Source organism: Equus asinus, chromosome 13 (assembly GCF_041296235.1).
Source record: "Equus asinus isolate D_3611 breed Donkey chromosome 13, EquAss-T2T_v2, whole genome shotgun sequence".
In the NCBI taxonomy this organism is placed as follows: domain Eukaryota; kingdom Metazoa; phylum Chordata; class Mammalia; order Perissodactyla; family Equidae; genus Equus; species Equus asinus.
Window position 1 is genome coordinate 9,104,826 of NC_091802.1, and position 17,766 is coordinate 9,122,591.

The window sequence follows — 17,766 nt, forward strand, 5'->3', positions numbered from 1 at the left end:
CTGGGTGGAAAGAAATTGCCTCAGCAGTGGACGGTTTCCGTAATGGGTGGCTTTGAGCTCCCGGGAGAAATCAGTGGAAAGGGTGAGCAGCAGCCGTCTCCAAGGTGGGCCTTCCTGGCCGGCCCCTTGGGAGGAAAGCACAGACTCCTGGAAACAGTCGCAGACTGTTTCAGCACAGGCGCCTGGAACAGAGAGTCAGAAAGGAGGCTACCAGTCAGTGTCCCAAAACAGCTCGTTCCTGGGTTCTTTTCTCTATCCAGGGTGACTCACACACCCTCACCAGCTGCACCCAGCCCCACCCAGCCACAGCCCAGCCAGTCCCTTACGCAGGTGCTTCTCAGGGTGCAGGTGAGACACAGCCCATCAAACGGCCTGAACGGTCAGGTCCAGGTCTCAAGTGCTCACTTCAGACATGGTGCTTAGGAGAGCAAACTGTCCAGAGACATGGAGGAGGGATTTGGAGGACAGGCTGAGGTCAGCAACTCAGACCTGGGTCCGAAAGCATTTGGGGGCAGCCGATTGGGCTGTGATGGAAAAGGGGCACAAATCCTTGACTTGTAAAAGCCCTCTTTGCCTTCGGCAGTGGAAATATGTTTGAGCACGTTCTTCACTTGTCTGAGCTCCACTTTCCTCCCCCGTAAAATGGGATAGTGACAGATCTTCACGGGACTGTGTGCATGACAAGGGTCTCCCACGCAAGAGCACGAAATAAAGGCTGCCCCCATACTCCACCCCCATCACAGACTGCCTGACAATTTCTCCTGTGTGCTTAGATTTTATGAGATATACATATTAATCTTCAGCTTTCCTGGGAGTGTATGGTTTTCCCAACCAGAAAAAATACTCCTGGAGGTCAAGGTTCATGTTTGAAACCCCACGCTGTCACACAGCATGTTAGACCCGTGTCTCCACCAACTTGCTATTTCCAGAGACGTACATGTCTTAGTGGCTCGATAAATATACATAGTAGAGACACAAAATATGGTTACTGAATGAATGAATGAATTTAGCCTCCATTAGCTCTCCTGAGAGGGCAGACCCAGGACATCTCCTCCCCAGGGTCCTTTCTTGGGACCTTTGCGGCCTAGAACGCTTGAGTCACAAGCCCACTGGGGAGGGCAGAGGCCAGTCTGCTGTCCCCCAGCCAGGAGCTCCCAGACAAACATTTACGAAGAGCCCCACAACAAGCTCACAAGACCCTTGGTTTCCTCTGCCCTTTGTCCACACCCACTGCTCTCCCCGGGCTGTGACGGGCCGTGCCGTGGCTAGGGCACCATCTCACTGAGCCTCCAGGGGAAGGAGGACCTGCAGCCACCAAGGTGCGAGGCCCACGCCTGCTCCCTGCTCCAGGGACTCGTGCTGGGACCAGCTTAGACCTCACCTGGCCCAGCACCTGTGCTGAGGGCTCTCTCCTGGGCCCGGTCAAGGCGTGGATCGGGAAAGTAAGATGCCCAGGTCCTCCCGGAAAGGCCTCAGTCACCCCTGTGGGGAGTTTTGGAATTGAGCTGGCCCTTTGGAGTTGTCCCAGTTGGGGAGATGGAGCCAGGCCTCTATACCGTGGCTTTGATCAGTCGCTGATCGCAGCCTGCCCCTGGAAGGAGGTGCGACCCTGGGCAAGGTGGGTTGGTTTCAGGTGAGGCAAACTGGGGCTGACAGTTGACAGCCACTTGTGGAAGTGGCAGCACTTCCCGCAGCTGGAGAACCGAGTCCTCCATTCCTGAAGAGGGGTCTGGGTGCGTGTCACAGTGTCGACCCCAGTCACCTCACTCCTAAAGGACAGAGCTGGAATTGTGCCCCATATGCCTTTCCCTCGCCATCAAGTCTCTATCCTCACACCCTGATCTTCATGGGGGCTGTGGGGCCCAGGAAAAGGACTCGGATCGCCTCCCTGATTAGAGTTCTAACACCTCTGGGTACCTCCAGGGAACTGCAGGGGTGAAGTGGACAGGAGGGGTGCAGTGCAGGGCCCAGGAAGGGCAAGAAGCCACTCCTGGGCACAGTGCGGATCACCCTGGACACCCTCAGGCGCCGTGGCCCGAGGTGACCTCCCTTTGCTGTCTTGCCCTGCAATGCCTGCTGACTCCCGCTGGCTCCACCCCACCCCTGCAGGGCCTAGAACCCAGAACGTAACTCATCTGGGGACACACAGTACTGGAGGTAGAGGTGGGATTAGAACCCGGGTGTCCCTGAGTCCTGCTCCTGGTGTCAGGCACCACACCACACTGCTGCTGGCGGAAGACAGCCCACTTTATCTCAGCTTTCCTGTCTGTGTCCAGCCTCCGGGACTTCTCAAACTGTACCCTTCTGTCCTCCGCCTTCAAGGCTCTTCCTCCTCTTTGCTGGTAGCTTCCGTTCATTCTTCAGATCTCTCCTTCCCCAGGAAGCTTTCCCAGACCACGCAGGCTGGGTCATTTCCCACCTCACTCCCCTGTTGGTCTCTTGTGGGACCCTGTACTCAGCCATCACACGTTACTGTTGTCATTAAGTAAACTGCTGTGCACTTGCTTATTTGACGTCTGTCTCATCAGAATATAAGTTCCGTGATGGTAGGGACCAGAGCATGCCCCGACACCCAGAAGGAATAAGTTAATGAGGGTACATTCGGTAGAGTGCTGTTCTCCAGTTCTTTCATTCTTAGCACAGTTGTCCTGACTTCTTGGACAAAAGCCAAATGCCTCAGAGGCACTTAATGAGGCTTAATAAGCATCCCTCCCCTCCCCCACTCCCATCCCTCGGCACCTTGTCCAAAGTCAAGCACAGGAGTGGATGGTCAACGGCAGTTTGCTGATTGATTGATGCCCGCTTGCTGCCTGGGCCTCCAGAGCACCCCTGCCAGGAAAGAGAGTGAAGGATTCTTTTGCTTCCACAGGGACTGAAGGGCAGAAGCCCACGACAGCTCTGGACTGGGCCCCCAGGCAGCAAGGAGGGAATTAGCTCAAATCACATTAACATGGTTCTCAGGAAATGCTGCTGAATTAGAGGTTACAGCCACAGCAGCTGCCTCTTTCTAATAGGACACTAATGCTCATTCTGAGCAATTACTCTATTTGCAATGGTTTCTTAATGTTCAGCTTCTGGAGCCCTGAGAGAAAAGGGCCTTGTGTTTCCAGTAACCAGCTCTCCAAGGCAAGGCGAAGAATGAGCTGGGGAAATGCCCTTCCTGGCCGGACCAGGGCACCCATGCACCAAACAGCCTGCAGAAGGAGCTGGGGGCTGGCTTCTCTGACAGCTCACAATCCCAGGGCCTTGCAAAGGGTAGGTCTACACAGGCAGGGGCAGGAAGGTCTCTATGCACCAGAGAGCCTCACTGAGCCCTCTCTACCGCTCTCTGCACAGGCATACAGCTGCCTAAGCAGGTCCCTGCTAAGTGCTCCTAACAGCATCCGGTACCTCTCCCAGCATAACACTTTTCATTTGGATTTTAATAGCATTTCCCCTCCTGATTACTAGAGTAATTAAGGTTCATTGCAAAAATAAAGCAAAGTGTAACAGAAGGAAACAGATCACATTGCAAGGCACCCAGACCCCAGCTCTCTAACATATTTTTTTCTATGCATAGACACACATAAAGATCTGTAAATACCATTTTTAAAAATGGGGGCAATCATACCATCACCCTGTTTTTTAACAATAGGATGACCATACTTTATTGTCATCGCTTATATAATTGTCTGCCTTTCCCAGTGAGTTTTAGCCTGTGTAGACAGTACCCAACTCCACCATGTTCACATGTCTGTGGGGCAAAGAATGGAGCACATGGTGTCACTCCATAAATGGTAGCTGGAGGGATGGCCAAAGTCAGCATTCTTTGGGTTGTAAGTAACCAAATTAAAGTACCCAATTAAATAGCCAATTAAAACTGACTAAAGCCAAAAAGGAATGTATTAGCTAAAAAACTTAGATGTTCAGGAATAGTTCTAGCTTCAGATAAGACTTGATCCAGTAACTCAAACCATGTCACCCAGGACCTAGTCAATCTCTATCCCTATGTCTCTCTCCTGTCTTGTGTGGTGTTAATGTCATCCTTAGGCTCCTCGTGGTGGCCCAGATCCTCCAGGTAGACAAGACCTCATGTCCTCACACCACATGATCCAGGAGAAGAGAGTAAGTCACTTCCAATATATTCTAGGGGGTGAGGGAGGAGTGGACCACTCTCTCATTAACCTAAATTGGAGCACATGCCTTTCTCTGACCCCATCCCCATGGCCAAGAGGATGGCTAGAGCTGGGGGTGGGGTCAATCCCACCCAGGACTCATGAGTGAGAATGCAGAATAGATGAATTCGACAAAGGAAAACAGTGATTGTGTTGACAGGGAGGGGAAAGGAGAACACAAATACCCACCAGAAAGGAATGATGGGTAGAGGGATGGACACATAGGCAGATGGAAGAATGAATTAGCTATTGCAGAAAGCATTGCGCTTCTCACTCAGAGAGGTTTGCGAGGCAGATGGAGTTGTGAGCTAGGCAGGGTCCTAGCCCATTTCATGAAGACGGCAGCGCAGAGCTAGGCAATCACGTCCAGAGGAGGCCCAGCTGCTTCCCGGTGACCGAGCACCTTAGCAGGGCACCGCCTCCCCCTGGGCCTTGGTTCCTCCCTTTGTAGAATGAGCTAGGGGCTAGGAGTTGACTAGATGATATCTCTTTCCGTTTGAAATCCTATAGTTGAATCGTTTCAGACACTATCCTGAAACAGTTAACTGGCCTCAGGGCTCCACCCACCCACAGGATCAGCCTACCGCTGTGACAGAGTTAGGGCCAGGGAGCAGAGGTACCACTCCTCCCAGGACTCTGCCCATCCCTGGATCGCCAGGAACCCAGGGTAATGAGAAGGGAACTTTTAGATGCACCAGTAGTGTGTTGGCGCCCATTCCCCAGAATCCTTGGGAACTCTGGTGGTTTGAGTCTGAAATTATGGACTTTGGCTTGAGTCTGAATGTGATGAGAAACCTCTGGGGGATTTTAGACAAAGGACTGCCATGATCTGACTTCTATTTTAAGAGTGCTCCCGCTGCTATGTTGAGAACAGAGGAGGAAGTACCTGCGTACTCCAGCTCTCTCCTCCTCTGCCTGTTCATATCACCTCTCCTAATCCAGCAGAGGGGCCAAGAGTTCTGCTCTCTCACCGGTGAATCTAACCATGAGGAAATGAGAGTGGGAGCTGGTTCCTATTCTGGCTTGGGAACTTGGCAAATGTGGGATTTTTTGTTTATTTTCCAGCAGGGTGAAAAATAAATTAGACCTCACGTCCAAGAGCTGATGAAGCATATTACCTAAAATAAGCTAAACCTCTCTATCTGGATTATTGCAATCCCATCTCAACTGTCTCCCTTTATCCATCCCTGCCCTGCTCCCAGTGGGACGGGATACTCTAGTCTCAACACAGCAGCCAAGTGACTCTTAAAATGCAAGTCAGACCGAGTCAGTCCTTTGCCCCAAACCCTCCAGTGGCTTCCTGTCCGAGTCAAGCCCGAGTCCTCAAGATGAGGTCCAGGGCCCTGGTGACCTTCACGCTCACATTACTTCCATCCTCCCCCTCGCAGGCTGTGCTCCAGCCCCTCTGGCCTCCTTGTTATTCTGAAACACCAGGGGCGCTGTGGTGGCTGGGTTTTGCCTGGAAAGCTTTCCCGCTGGGTATCCCGCAGCTTGCATTCTCCCTTCCTCCAGGTCTTGAGTCAAATAACCTCTCAAGGCACCTTATTTTGCATCTAAAATTGTACCCCCTCCCCACACTCACTCCTCTAGACTCTTTCCTCCTTTGTCTCCACAGCATTTGTCACTAACACACCATCTGTTTTTCCTGTTCATCCGATTTATTGTCTACTTTCCCCTCTAGAGTGTGGCCTCCATGTGGGCAGGCTCTTTTCTCCGTTTTGTTCACCACTCTACCCCGTGCCTGACACACAGGAGATGCTCAGAAGAGCTTGTCACCATCTGTTGAATGCACCCCGCTTCTCCTACCCTTGTTTTGAAGTGAGGTGCAGAAGATGGAGCCACCGAGGGTGAGCTGCAGTCTGAGCCTGGCATTTCCAGGGAGGGAGCAGGAGGAGGCACAGAGAAGGCAGAAGAAATGCGAGAAGCTACAAAAAGCCCATCAGATCAGCTTTTGGTGACCTAGGTGTTCATGGAATTAATTTCTGCAATTTTGTTTACTTTAGGGTCAAATATACCTGTTTGTTTGTTTTTCCCCCCATTGTTTTTCCATACTATCCAAACTGAAGCATTCAGAATTAAATAGAAAAAAATTCTGCTGGTGCAAGAAATTGGGAATTCTGTTCCCTCGGAGATTTGTCTTGGATAACTGGTTTCCTTCCACGTCAGGAAAGAAATTGGCACTCTGCCTCACTGAGCCATTAGAGGTCTGGGTTTGCAAAACTCACACTCAGGGCTTTCTATTGTCTCCAAAGCACTTGGCTTGAAATGAAATAATGAGGTTGCTGGGTGCATGGAGGTGCCTTAGTTGCAGCAAGAGATTCAAACAGGAGTGATGAACCCATCCTACAGGGAGACTGGCAGGCCTTCCTGCTCAGGTATCCTTAGTAATAAAGGCAGCTCTGCATTAGGCAGACTAGTCTGGAGGCCTGCCCTGCCCATGGCCTGTCTAACGACAAGTGCCCCACCCACAGTCCTGTTGATGGGGTAGCTCTGTGGGTGCAGGTTGGGTTTCAGGTGACCTCCCATCCCCTACCCCCACACATTCCCCCCAACATCCCATCTGTGCCAAAGCAATTGGACAAGGGTGGCCAGGTGACCCACAAACAGCCAATCCTAGGCTGGCAAGCTACCCCTGGTGTGACCTGGTACAGTAAGAGGACCTGGACCAATCAAATGTTCTCTCTCCAGAATTTGATCAGGATGATGACGCTATTTGCTATGGGAGCAGAGCAGAAAAGGTGGAGAGAGGCTAGGGGGCCAGGGGATCAGCAGAATGACACAGAAGGGAAGAAACACAGAGCTGTGGGGTAAGGAAGCCATCCAGGGGCACGAGATGAGTGGACGTTGAAGTAGCTGAGTCACGTTAATGATGGACCGTTACTGCAAAAACCCCCCAGTTCCCGCTTCTGTTGACCCAGAAGCCGATGTGGGTCACAGACCCACCTTCCACCTCCAGGCTCTAGGAATCACACCATTCTGGGTCCTGGGTTCAAGAACCCACCCTTGTCCTGTTCTGAGATTTTTGTCTTCTTTTTGCCTGTGGCATTCTTACAATAACCACTCCACCCCTCATCCCATTTCACTTGTTTCTTGAGATAACCGGAGTGTTTTGTCTTTCTTCCAACCAAAGGGGCCAACTAAATAAAATATCTATATTAATTTGACCAAGCATTAATATTAAAAAGAATGAAGTTGTTGGCTTGATAGAACTAATCATTAAAGGGAATTCTGATGCCTTGCTTCATTAGCGATTAGCAAGAGCTTCTTAATCTAACCTGGGTTCCCCCCAACAGAGTTAAGTGCAGCCACCATTTATTGAGTGTCTTTACCATGGGATGGGCTGTTTCTAAATGCTTTACATATATCCACTCATTTAATACTCTCCACCCTATGAGGTACTACAGTTTTCATATAGCCATTTTACAGACAAAGAAGTAAAAATAGTAGGAAGTATCATTGGGATTTGAACGCTTGTAGTCCAATTCCAGAATCTATGTTCTTAGGTACTATATTTTTCAGTCTCTCGGTATGGACTACCCTTCCTAATGTATCCTAAATCTGCAGGCGTTGCAAATCTCTTTTTTCATTTGATATATTATACAGATCCACAATATAGAAAACAAACCCAACTGGAGCTGCTCTGATTGAAGATGGAGTGGGTCCCCCAGTGTTGCAACTGCCTGCTCCCCCTCTGTCTCTTTGCAGTGGCCCCTGGGAATCACCCTCGCCCTCCTCCCCCACAGGTAGCATGCTTTGAGAACCTCTAATGTCTTTGTGGAGGTGAGCAGGGGGACAGAAGCTGAGCAGACTGTAGGCTTCCAGGGGCATTCTGCCCCCAACTCACTCTATGATGCGCCAAGTGACATCACCTCTCAGATTTCAGGGTAACCACCTGTAACTCACAAGGGGACCAAGCTGTGTCTGCCCATCTCAGGATGCTGCTTGGTAGCTGGGCCAGGATGCTGCCAAAGCCTCTCTGGCAAATTATCTTCTGCCCAGATGGGTGGAAGCTAATAAAGGAAAACAAAAGGAAGGAAGGAGCAAGCCTTACTCTGCCCCTAGCTCCCAGCTCACCAACTAGGTGCAGAAGCAAAATACAGTGGCACCCACATCAGTTATCAGCTTGAATCCTTGGGATTGCTCTTCCTCCAATGTGAAGTGTTATGCTCTCTCTAATCTCTCTGTCTCTCTCTCCCTCTCTCTCTCCGCATGTATGTGTGTGTGTCTCAATCCCCTTCTCTGTCTTGCTCTTTCTATCAGGTATTTGAAGTTTACCAAACACAGTTACTATATCATCAACCAAGTAGGCACTCAGTATCTGTTGTATGACTATAGTACTTAAAATCTCCTTTCTGATAAATGAATCCTGCTTCTTTCCATTGACAGTGATGTCTTAAAACACACGCAGAACACAATCTGATTTTTGAAAGAGCTATAAAGCCAGTCTCCTCCACGGAGATCAAAGGCCCCACTTCCTGGAGGTGGTACATAGGGCTATATCTGTTTGTCTACAGAGATAAGAAGGGCCAATATCCAAGCTGAACTCATTTCAGAGCATGCCCAGCAGACTTCTGATAAGCGTCTTTTAACCGACTGTTGAAATGTGGGAATAGCCACCAGAAAGCTCTATGCCCTGGGGTGTAGTCATTGGGTGGTGGTATGTTAGGGCCATTTCAAAGAAATGCTCCCCAGGCAGAAACAGGGAATCAGGAGCCCAACAAGGAAGAGACTTAGGCAGGAGGACAGAACTATTTTCCAGAAAGTAGGGGCAGTAATTTCTGGGTCATGTGACACTCTAGCTTCCAGGTCAGCAACTCAACCTCTGACCATGCCCGCAATGAACCTGCCCAAGGGATTAAAGTTTTTTCCACTCAGGTCACAATTTTAGGACTAGAAGTGGCTGCCCCTGCCACCACTAATTCTGTCCTTTTTCTCCATAAAGGACTGTCAACAAAAATATCTGGAATACAAGAATTTAGTTAGAAAACCTTTATTGCTCGTAAGTTTGCAAACCAGGGAGGTTACCCTTGGCAGCAAACCTAAAGTATGCTCTGGGAGAACAAAGAACAGGGCTGCCTTTATAGAAAAAGTTTCCTCCCAGTTTCCCACTCAGGTCTATTTATGCAAATGAGGGATGCGAACAAGGTTAGTCCTGATTGGTTGGCCCAGATCACAGTTTGATTGGTTAGGTCCAGGTGGCTGTTAGAGGCTTTTGTAAAATCAGGAACTTTGTGGCTGAGTCAAAGCTTAAGAGTGCATTCTGTGGTTTTTGCCAGAACAGAGTATGTGACTGCATTCCCGTTGTCATGGCCTCTTGACTCCCATTTTGTTTTTAGGTCCTGGTTAGCAACACAGAGTTCATCTGGTTCTCAGGGGTCTTTTTGATGTCATTTTATCCCACAGGACCATCGTTATGGTCATGACAATCACTGTGGGTGCATTTTCTGGGCTAGCGCTGGGCTAGTGTTGTTTGCTTGTTCATTCATCCTATAAATCTTAATTGGCAAGCTGCCGTGTGCTAGTTGGGAAGATGAGGATCCAGCAAAGAAGGCTGAAAAAGAGTAGCCAGGGAGGCTGGGAATGACCTGAGAGAGAATGGTGTCCCGGGAGAGAGTGGTGTCCCGTGGCTGAGGGAAGCAAGAGTTTCAAGGAGGAGGGCCTGATCAGCGTGTCAAAAGCTGCTGGTAAATGGAGCAACTGGACACAGAGGCCCTACCTTGGATTTGAAAGTCAGACGTGGATGGAGGTGATGGCTAACCTTGAGAAGGTCACATCTATAATCCTGATATCAACACTGCCAGCCAAATACTACTGCCTCTATTTTACAGATAAGCAAACTCGGGCCCGGAGAGGTTCATTGACCTACTCAGGGTCACACACCCAGTGAGTGGCAGGGACGGCGCCATCCTGCCATTAAAGTCGTCACACCCTGGCCACCCAGGCTCCTCACTCCCTCCGCCCCCTGAGAATGTGGGCTTGAATTTACTGCCAAGTGGGTAACATCAGCATGCAGTCCTTCTGGAAAGTACCTTAATCCAATTCAAAACATAAGCCTGGCTTTTCATTTTCACTGTCTTTGTTCCTAAAACTTACTAGGCTTTCCCTCAACTTAGCTCCTAAGAAAATGTCATCGTTTCTAACTGGGCCATAGTTGAGCAAGTGTTGAGGGCTAACTCTGCCACCCTTGACACCTAAGGGAGGAGGTGGCTGCTGGCTACGCTCAGTCCCCAATTCTACAACCTCTCCAGCCAGAAGAGAGGCCCACCAGATGTCTCTTCTTCTAGGTCCTGCCAAGATTTACTTCCACCTGGTTCCAACTTTCCTGGCCCCTTCTCTGCATCCTCCTTACCCATCATCCCCTTGAAACTAATGCAAAACACAATGAGTACGTTTCTATTCCCGTATCTTTCGATTATTCCACTGATTGCAACTAACAGTAACTACTTTTGAAATACTTTTTTCAGCTTACATTTTACTTTTTTCAACATTTCATTAGGAAAATTTTCAAACAGAGAAAGCAAAGTTGAAAGTATTGTGCAGTGTACCCCCACATACCACCGCCCAGAGTCTACATTTAACATTTCATGCACTTGCTTTAACACACGTCGATCTGTCTATTCATCCTTCTGTCCATCATCAATCCATCTCCTTTTTTGACACATTTTGAAGTAAGATGCAGACATTAGTACACTTCACCTCTAAACTCTTTAGGGTGTACATCATTAACTAGAGTTCAATATTTGCTTAAGCTTTCTTTTTTTGAGATAAAGTTTGCAAACAGAGAAATTAATAAGTCTCACATGTACATATGCTGAGTTTGGACAAACACATACACATCAGGGTAACTGAAACCTCTACCAATATATGAGCATTGTCGTCACCCCAGAAAGTTCCCTCTGCCCTTTCCCACTCAGTCCCCAGCCCCACCCCAGAGGCAACTGCTGGTCTGATGTTTTTCACCATAGATGGCTTTGCCTGTTCTAGAATTTCACATAAATAGAATCCTACAGCACGGCTTTGCTGTGTCTGGATTGTGTAGGTCAGCATGGTGTTTGTGCAGTTCATCAATGCAATAGCATGTCATTGGTGGTCCATTTCCCGTTTTTGCTAGGAGTATTCCACCATGTGACTAGATCACAGATGGTGTATCCATTCTCCTGTTGACTGCAATCATTATTTTAATAAAGGAAATTACTCTTTCATGAATTTCTAGTTCAGATGCTTCTGCCTTTCTGTTAGAAGTTTTTCTCATCATCTAAAGCTAACTGAGTCAGAGTCAGGGCTGTTAAGAGCCTAATCTCTGAAATCAGAAAGCTCTGGAGTCCTGTTGCACGTCCAGCTGTCACCAACTGGGTGACCTCACTGCACCTTACTTTTCACATCTGTAAACTGGGAATAAAAATAGAGTTGTCCTTCATTGCTTTGCTCATTCATGTAATAATAGTTAACGCACGCCTGCCATGTTCCGCTGTGCTAAGTGCTGGGAAAGCCATGGGAAACAAAACAGCATCAGCCTCCTGGGGCCTTCAGGCTGCGGGGCTACATGGACACCAAACAACTAATTGCACAATTAAGTATTTAATTCCCATTGTTATCAGTGCTGCAAGGGAGATGGGACAGCTGCTAGGAGCATAAAGCAGGGCTGCTCAAGGAGGCCGAGGGTAGACAGATGAGCTAGAGTTAAGCAGACAAAGGGGGAGCCTATCCTGCAGAAGGAGCCTGGAGGGAAGGAGCGCTGAAGCAGGCTGGGAACCGGAGGGTGCGGGTGCTGCAGATGTGAAGTGCTGGGGAAGGAAGGTAAGCAGGGAGCAAGTGCAGGCTGACCAGGCTAGGCAGCCTCCACCATCAGGGCTTCGGAGGCTGCGTTCAAAATATGGGTCTTTAACCTCAGCCACAGGCAGCAGGGCGGCTAGACTGCAGGCTTCCCAGGAGCCGGTCAGGCAGGCCTTGTCTCTTGTTCACTACCGTACCCCTAGCACTCAGAACAGTGCCTGGATCAATCGGTGGGAGGAAGGGGAGCAGGAAGCGTTGATACTAAGCAGAGGTTGAGATTTGTGCCTCATACGGGTCCCTGGCTGCGATGTGGAGACTGTGTGGGAGGAAGCTCGGAGCATGATTTATTCTGCTCATTCTGCCATAAGAAAACACCACAGGCTGGGTGGCTGAAACAACAGAAATTTATTTTCTCACAGTTCTGGAGATGGGAAGTCCAAGATCAAGGTGCGTCACGATGAGTTCCTGGTGAGATCTCTCTTCCTGGCTTGTAGTTGGCCAAATTTTCATTGTGTCCTCACATGGCCTTTCCACTGTGCATGCATGGCGAGATATCTCGGTGTCTCTTCCACTTCTGTTAAAGACACCAGTCTTATTAGATTAAAGCCCCAGCCTTATGACCTTGTTTAACCTTAATTAGCTCCCTAAGGCCTCTATCTCCCAGTGCAGTCACAGTGGTGGTTAGAGCTTCCATATAGGAATTGGTGGGGCGAGGGGCACAATTCGGTGCATATCAGGGAGGATGCTGGGAAACCACCTGGGAGGTTAGGGAAGAAGTGCTGATGGCTTGGACTAGGTGATGGCAGTGAAGATGGAGAGACACTGAGCAGAAAGTCTACCAGAGTCAGTGACGGACTTCATGAGGAAGGAGGAGGTGTCAAGGACAACTCCTAAGTTTCTACAATGAGTGTAGTGGGTTGAACGGTGGCCCCTGAAAAGATATGTCCACGTCGTGAGCCACGGAACGTGTGAATGTGAGCTTATTTAGAAAAAGAGTCATTGCAGATATTATTAAGTTGAGAATCCTGAGATGAGATCATCCTGGGTTAGCTGGGTGGGTCCTAAATCCAGCGACAAGTCTCCTTATAAGTGGCAGAGAGGAGAAGACACAGACACAAAGAACATGTGATGTGAAGGGACAGAGACTGGAGTGATGTGGTCACAAGGAGCCACCAAAACCTGGAAGAGGCAAGAAAGGAGTGTCCCCTAGAGCCTTCAGCAGGGCGTGTGTCCCTGCTGATACTTTGATTTGGAGACTGTGAGCGAATATATTTCTGTTGCTTTAAGTCACCGATTTTGTGATCATTTGCTAAGACCGCCCTAGGCAACTAATCCAAAGAGTAATTGACCAGGCGACGGTGCCACTCATGGAGGGAGGGGAACCCGGGGGCGCCCAGGTCTGGCAGGATGGGAAGAAGAGGAGGAGTTTAGATTTAGCAATGTAGAATTTGGGGTGACTTTAAGATGTCAAAGACATGAAAGGGCAGCAGCTGGGCTCACAGTAGATACTCCATAATTGATAGGCATTATCATTATTATTTACTTTTGGAATGCTCCCATATTCGATGATGTGATTGCTCCTCTTAAGCATGTGTGATTTTCCTGGAATCTTGGGGCAGCAAACAGTCTGAAGTTCCGCCAGCACCACAGCAAAGCACAGCTCTTTCCCTGCAACACCCGTGTTTGGACACAAATACTTCCTGGTACAAAGTTCTGTTTGTACCTCCTCACCTCAGGCTGGTACCAACTCATACCCACCCAGAAAGTCTACATCGCAGTTTCTCAGGGGGAACTGAGCGAAGCACAGCCAGCCCACTTTTCCCTCCTCCCCTTCTTCCCCCCACAGAGCGACCGAGGGCGCTGACATTGGCAGCAGAAGTCCGCCATCTTGTGGACACCCACGATTCTAACAGCCTAATGCTAAATCAGAAAGGATTAGAGAGGAAATGGCTTCAAAGTCGCTTAACTTCTCTTCCTACCGCCAAATACAGCTTCATCAAATCAGGCTCTAAAATTCAAGGGCATGAGTGGAAAATCTTTCTGGTCTTGAAAACAGCTAACAGGTCAGTAAAATGGAATCAAAGCGGGCCCTGAGGGACTGCACCTTCAGCCTCTGGTCTACAGATGACCCTGAAGCCCTCTCCAGTTCAAGGGAGGGGAGCAGCTGTTTAGTGATATGCTTCACTCTTGTGGGAGAGAGAGCTTTGGGCCCATGCCGCTCACTGCTTTCATAAACCACAGGAGGCCTCTTCCTGGGCTTGGAGAAGTCCAATTCTGACGCACAGGTCAGAGAGCTGCAGTCCTTGCTTATTTCTCAACCGGTGTATTTTGAAAACTAGTCTATGCCTCAGTTTTTCCATCCATTAAATGGGGATGATGATAGTAGTATCTCCCTAATAGATGTGTTCTGGGCATAAAATGAGTTAATCTGTACAAAGTGCTTAGAATATTGCTTAACTCAGCAGGCTCAATACATGTTAATCACTATATTCCCCAAGACAGTCAAACCCAACTTTCAGCAACACTCTTACAACATTTCAGTGTATCACCACTCGCTATTGGATACCACTGGAATCCAGATATGCCAGTACAGTGGGAGAGAAAAAAATAAGTAAGTTATAGTCCTTATCTCCTGCAATTTGTGGGATGGTGGGGAGCATGAATAATACATGTACACATGTAACAGTCAGTGCCGGGTGAAAACTAAGGAGTGCTACAAAAGCAAAGAAAGAAAAGCAGGAGAAGAGGACCCTCGTTCCCACCTGGGGAGACAGGAGAAGTCCAAGTGAGGCCAGCTCAACTCCTGACAAGCCTGGACCCTCCAGCGAACCTGTACAGAGCACAGGCTACGTGAGGGAGGGGTCCCATCGTGGGCAGGTGCCAAGAGGTCTCACCACTTCCTCAGTGAGTTCACCTGCCTACTGCAGCCAATCCTCAGCCATGCAGGCCTGTAAGAATTTTGTCATCACAGGGAGAATGGATTGGTTTTTCCTTCCCCACACACAGCCCTGTTGGTTTTATCCCCTCAGTGTTGCTCATTCGTGCTTATTTCTCTCCATGGCCACGGCTACTCTCCTAGTCCCTGCCAGTGTCACATCTTTCCTGGTCTACTGTAAGTGCCTCCTGGCCAATCCCTGCTTCTTCGATGGGCTCTCCCAGCCGCAGCCCACGCACGCCTCCCACCTTGCGCCCCCCTGCTCAGTGCTCCAGGGGCTCTTCCTCGCACTCAGGGTAAAACCAAACTCCTTAGCCTGCACCTTGCCAGCCTCATCTTTCTCCACTCACAGCCGGCCTTGGTGAGCATCAGGATTCAGGGCCTTCTCTCATGCTCCTCTCTCTGCCTTAAGCACCGGTCCATGCCTTCTTCACCTGCAATCAACCCTCCATCTTTTAGGGCACTCCCGAAAGTCACCTCTCCAGGAAGTTTCTCAAATCCTTGCAAGAGGTCTGATTCCCCTCGTTTCACACATCCCCCCAGCTGTCCTCACCTTTCCTTCGCTGCACGAACCACAATTACCCGCTGTGATCACCTGCCTGTCTGTGCAATCACCGTCTAGTCTGTCAGCTGCACAGGACAAGGCTGTGTCCCTTTTGTTCACAGTCCAGCCTCAGTTATCAGCATATGTGTCAGTGCCTAACCCATAGTAAGTCCTGAACAGATACTGAGTGAGTGAATGAAATAAATGGCTCCATGAGTGAGTCACACTGATGAGGAGCATAGTGATGGATATAAATATATGCAGAGGATGCACTGAACCATGAGTATTCTCCTTCTCGTGGCATAAGGGGACCTCAGGGGTTTCCAGGAACATTATTTGAGCCAGGTATCTTTCACTGTCAATCAATATGAGTAAGCCGTAAGGCTTTCATAATATGGTCTAAGTTTTGCGAACAGTAGAAACCTGAGTCCTTCATGGAGACCGGATGGATTTTGCAGAAGGAAATCAATCTTTGCCATGGTGAGGCTCTGATTTCAGAGCCTTTCGGAGCAGCCTGCGCAGCCCAGGTAGAATCCTTCTGCTGTCCTATTCCAAACCCTCCTTCCCCCAAAGCTTTCCTGACACAGAAGCAGCAAAGGCTGGAGAGAAGGCGGAGCCTCTGCTGATCTGGTGTGGTGAGCAGAGGAAGGTGGATGGGACAATAGCTGGCACAGGGCTGTATGCTTGTTCCCTGTCCCCAACCATGGCATCTGGTGGGCTTCGCCAATGCCCACACTCAGGACACTCTGTAAGGAGAAGGTCCACTCACCCATGATGATCCTGCCCCAGACTTTGTCCATCCCCCTCCCACGCTCCAGAGTAGCTGACCACACCTGGCAGGACAGATAATGGAGACACAGAGACGGCTACAAGGTAAATGAGTCTATAAAAGAGAATGGCGTTCCATCAACATATCCTTAGAAATACACCTGGCTCATTGACACACTGTTGGCGCTGGCAGGTCAGCGCACTCTGCACTCTGTAGGCAAGCTGTGAGGCCACACTCTGGAATTGGAGTTCTAGAATCACAGCAAAGACAGGGATTGAGCTTGTGAAGTGCCTCTCAGCCCATTAGCCCCTGGGAGGCTGAGGCTGGGCTGGGCTGGGCCTGCCGTTGCCTCCTGAATGGAGGTTACTCTCTCTGGGCCTCCACAGCCCATCGATCCCCATCTGATGATGCTCTTCCTTTAGATGCGTTCACGCATTTGTCAGCTCTCTCTCAATCTGGTGGCCCTGGGAGGCATCTGTGCCTTTGCATGAGCTTGCTGGTTTCTGCTCCACCCCTGAGCACTGGATTTATAATCCCACCACAGAGAACAGCTAAGCACCTCTGTTTCCAAGTTCTCAGAGGACAGATGTCCACATGCTGCCTAGACACTGTCACGTTCTGGCAGAGAGCGAGCCCCCCTCACCCGGCACCCGTGGCGCTGATTGCTTTCATGATGCTGTCACTGACCTGGCAGCCAGGGATAGCCCAGCAGGATGAAGGCCCTTCATGCCGCCCTTTCTGCAGGGGGAAGCCAGCTTTGACAGGCCCTACTCCCTTCCAAACCTCATCATCTCTGTGGTAGTGCAACGCTGCAGTTAAAAAGGAAAAGGAAATGAGTCCTCAAGCAGAGCTCTCTGGGATACTGGATTCATTTAAACTTATTTCACATTACTTTTCAGACTAAGCCTTCTCTTCTCTATCTTTGCAAAATCTGGACAAATATACAGCAGGGGCATTTAGAGGATTTCAAGCATCAGCTTAACTTAACTAAGTCATGATTTTACCACTCATCACTGTTGTCACAACTGACAAAAACTCAACTCACACAAACTTATATGTAAAGAAGGGACTTTGTTGGCTCACAAAACTGAAGGGTTGAGAAGTAGTTCCAAGCTTCAGGTGTGGCTTGATCCAGAGCCTCAGGTGATGTCATCAGGTACCAGCCTCTCTGTCTCTGAGCTCTGCTTCCTCTACATTGAGTCCCCCTTCAGGAAGGCTTTCTCCTGGCAGCTTCAGCTACCAGCTCAACACACTCAGCAAAAAGAAAGCTTTTCTTTAATAGTCCAGCTAGGGTTACCAGATTTAGCAAATATTTGGGACACACTTACACTAGAAAATTATTCCTTGTTGATCTGAAATTCAAATGTAACTAAGCATCCTGTATTTTATCTGGCAACCCTCAGTCCAGCACAGGTCCTAGGACTGAATCAGGGCGATTGGATCACATACCATCCCAGACCCAGTTGCTGTGGTCAGGAGAATGGGCCATGCCAATGGCAGGCCAGGGTCACCTGCCTATCCCTGGAAAGAGGGGAACAGGGTCAGACACCTAGTGTACATGATCCAATAGTGGGAGATGGGGTCCCTTCCC

The 17,766-nt window shown here is 49.4% G+C and overlaps 1 protein-coding gene across 5 annotated transcripts in view; it reads right to left on the bottom strand.

Annotated features, from left to right (window-relative positions):
• The window catches only part of ADPRM (ADP-ribose/CDP-alcohol diphosphatase, manganese dependent), a 123,715-nt gene that overhangs the window by 72,729 nt on the left and 33,220 nt on the right, over positions 1-17,766 (bottom strand). For 3 of the 5 annotated variants that reach the window (XM_070482004.1, XM_044745858.2, XM_070482005.1), the window contains 2 exons: positions 16,863-16,984; positions 12,310-12,501 (listed from right to left, as the gene is read on the bottom strand). In XM_070482004.1, coding sequence (XP_070338105.1) covers positions 12,445-12,501; positions 16,863-16,984 — 179 coding nt within the window. In that variant the 3' untranslated portion in view covers positions 12,310-12,444. Of the gene's footprint in view, positions 1-12,309; positions 12,502-16,862; positions 16,985-17,766 lie in introns of those variants that run through there. The other 2 variants (XR_011493441.1, XR_011493442.1) reach the window with 1 other exon arrangement.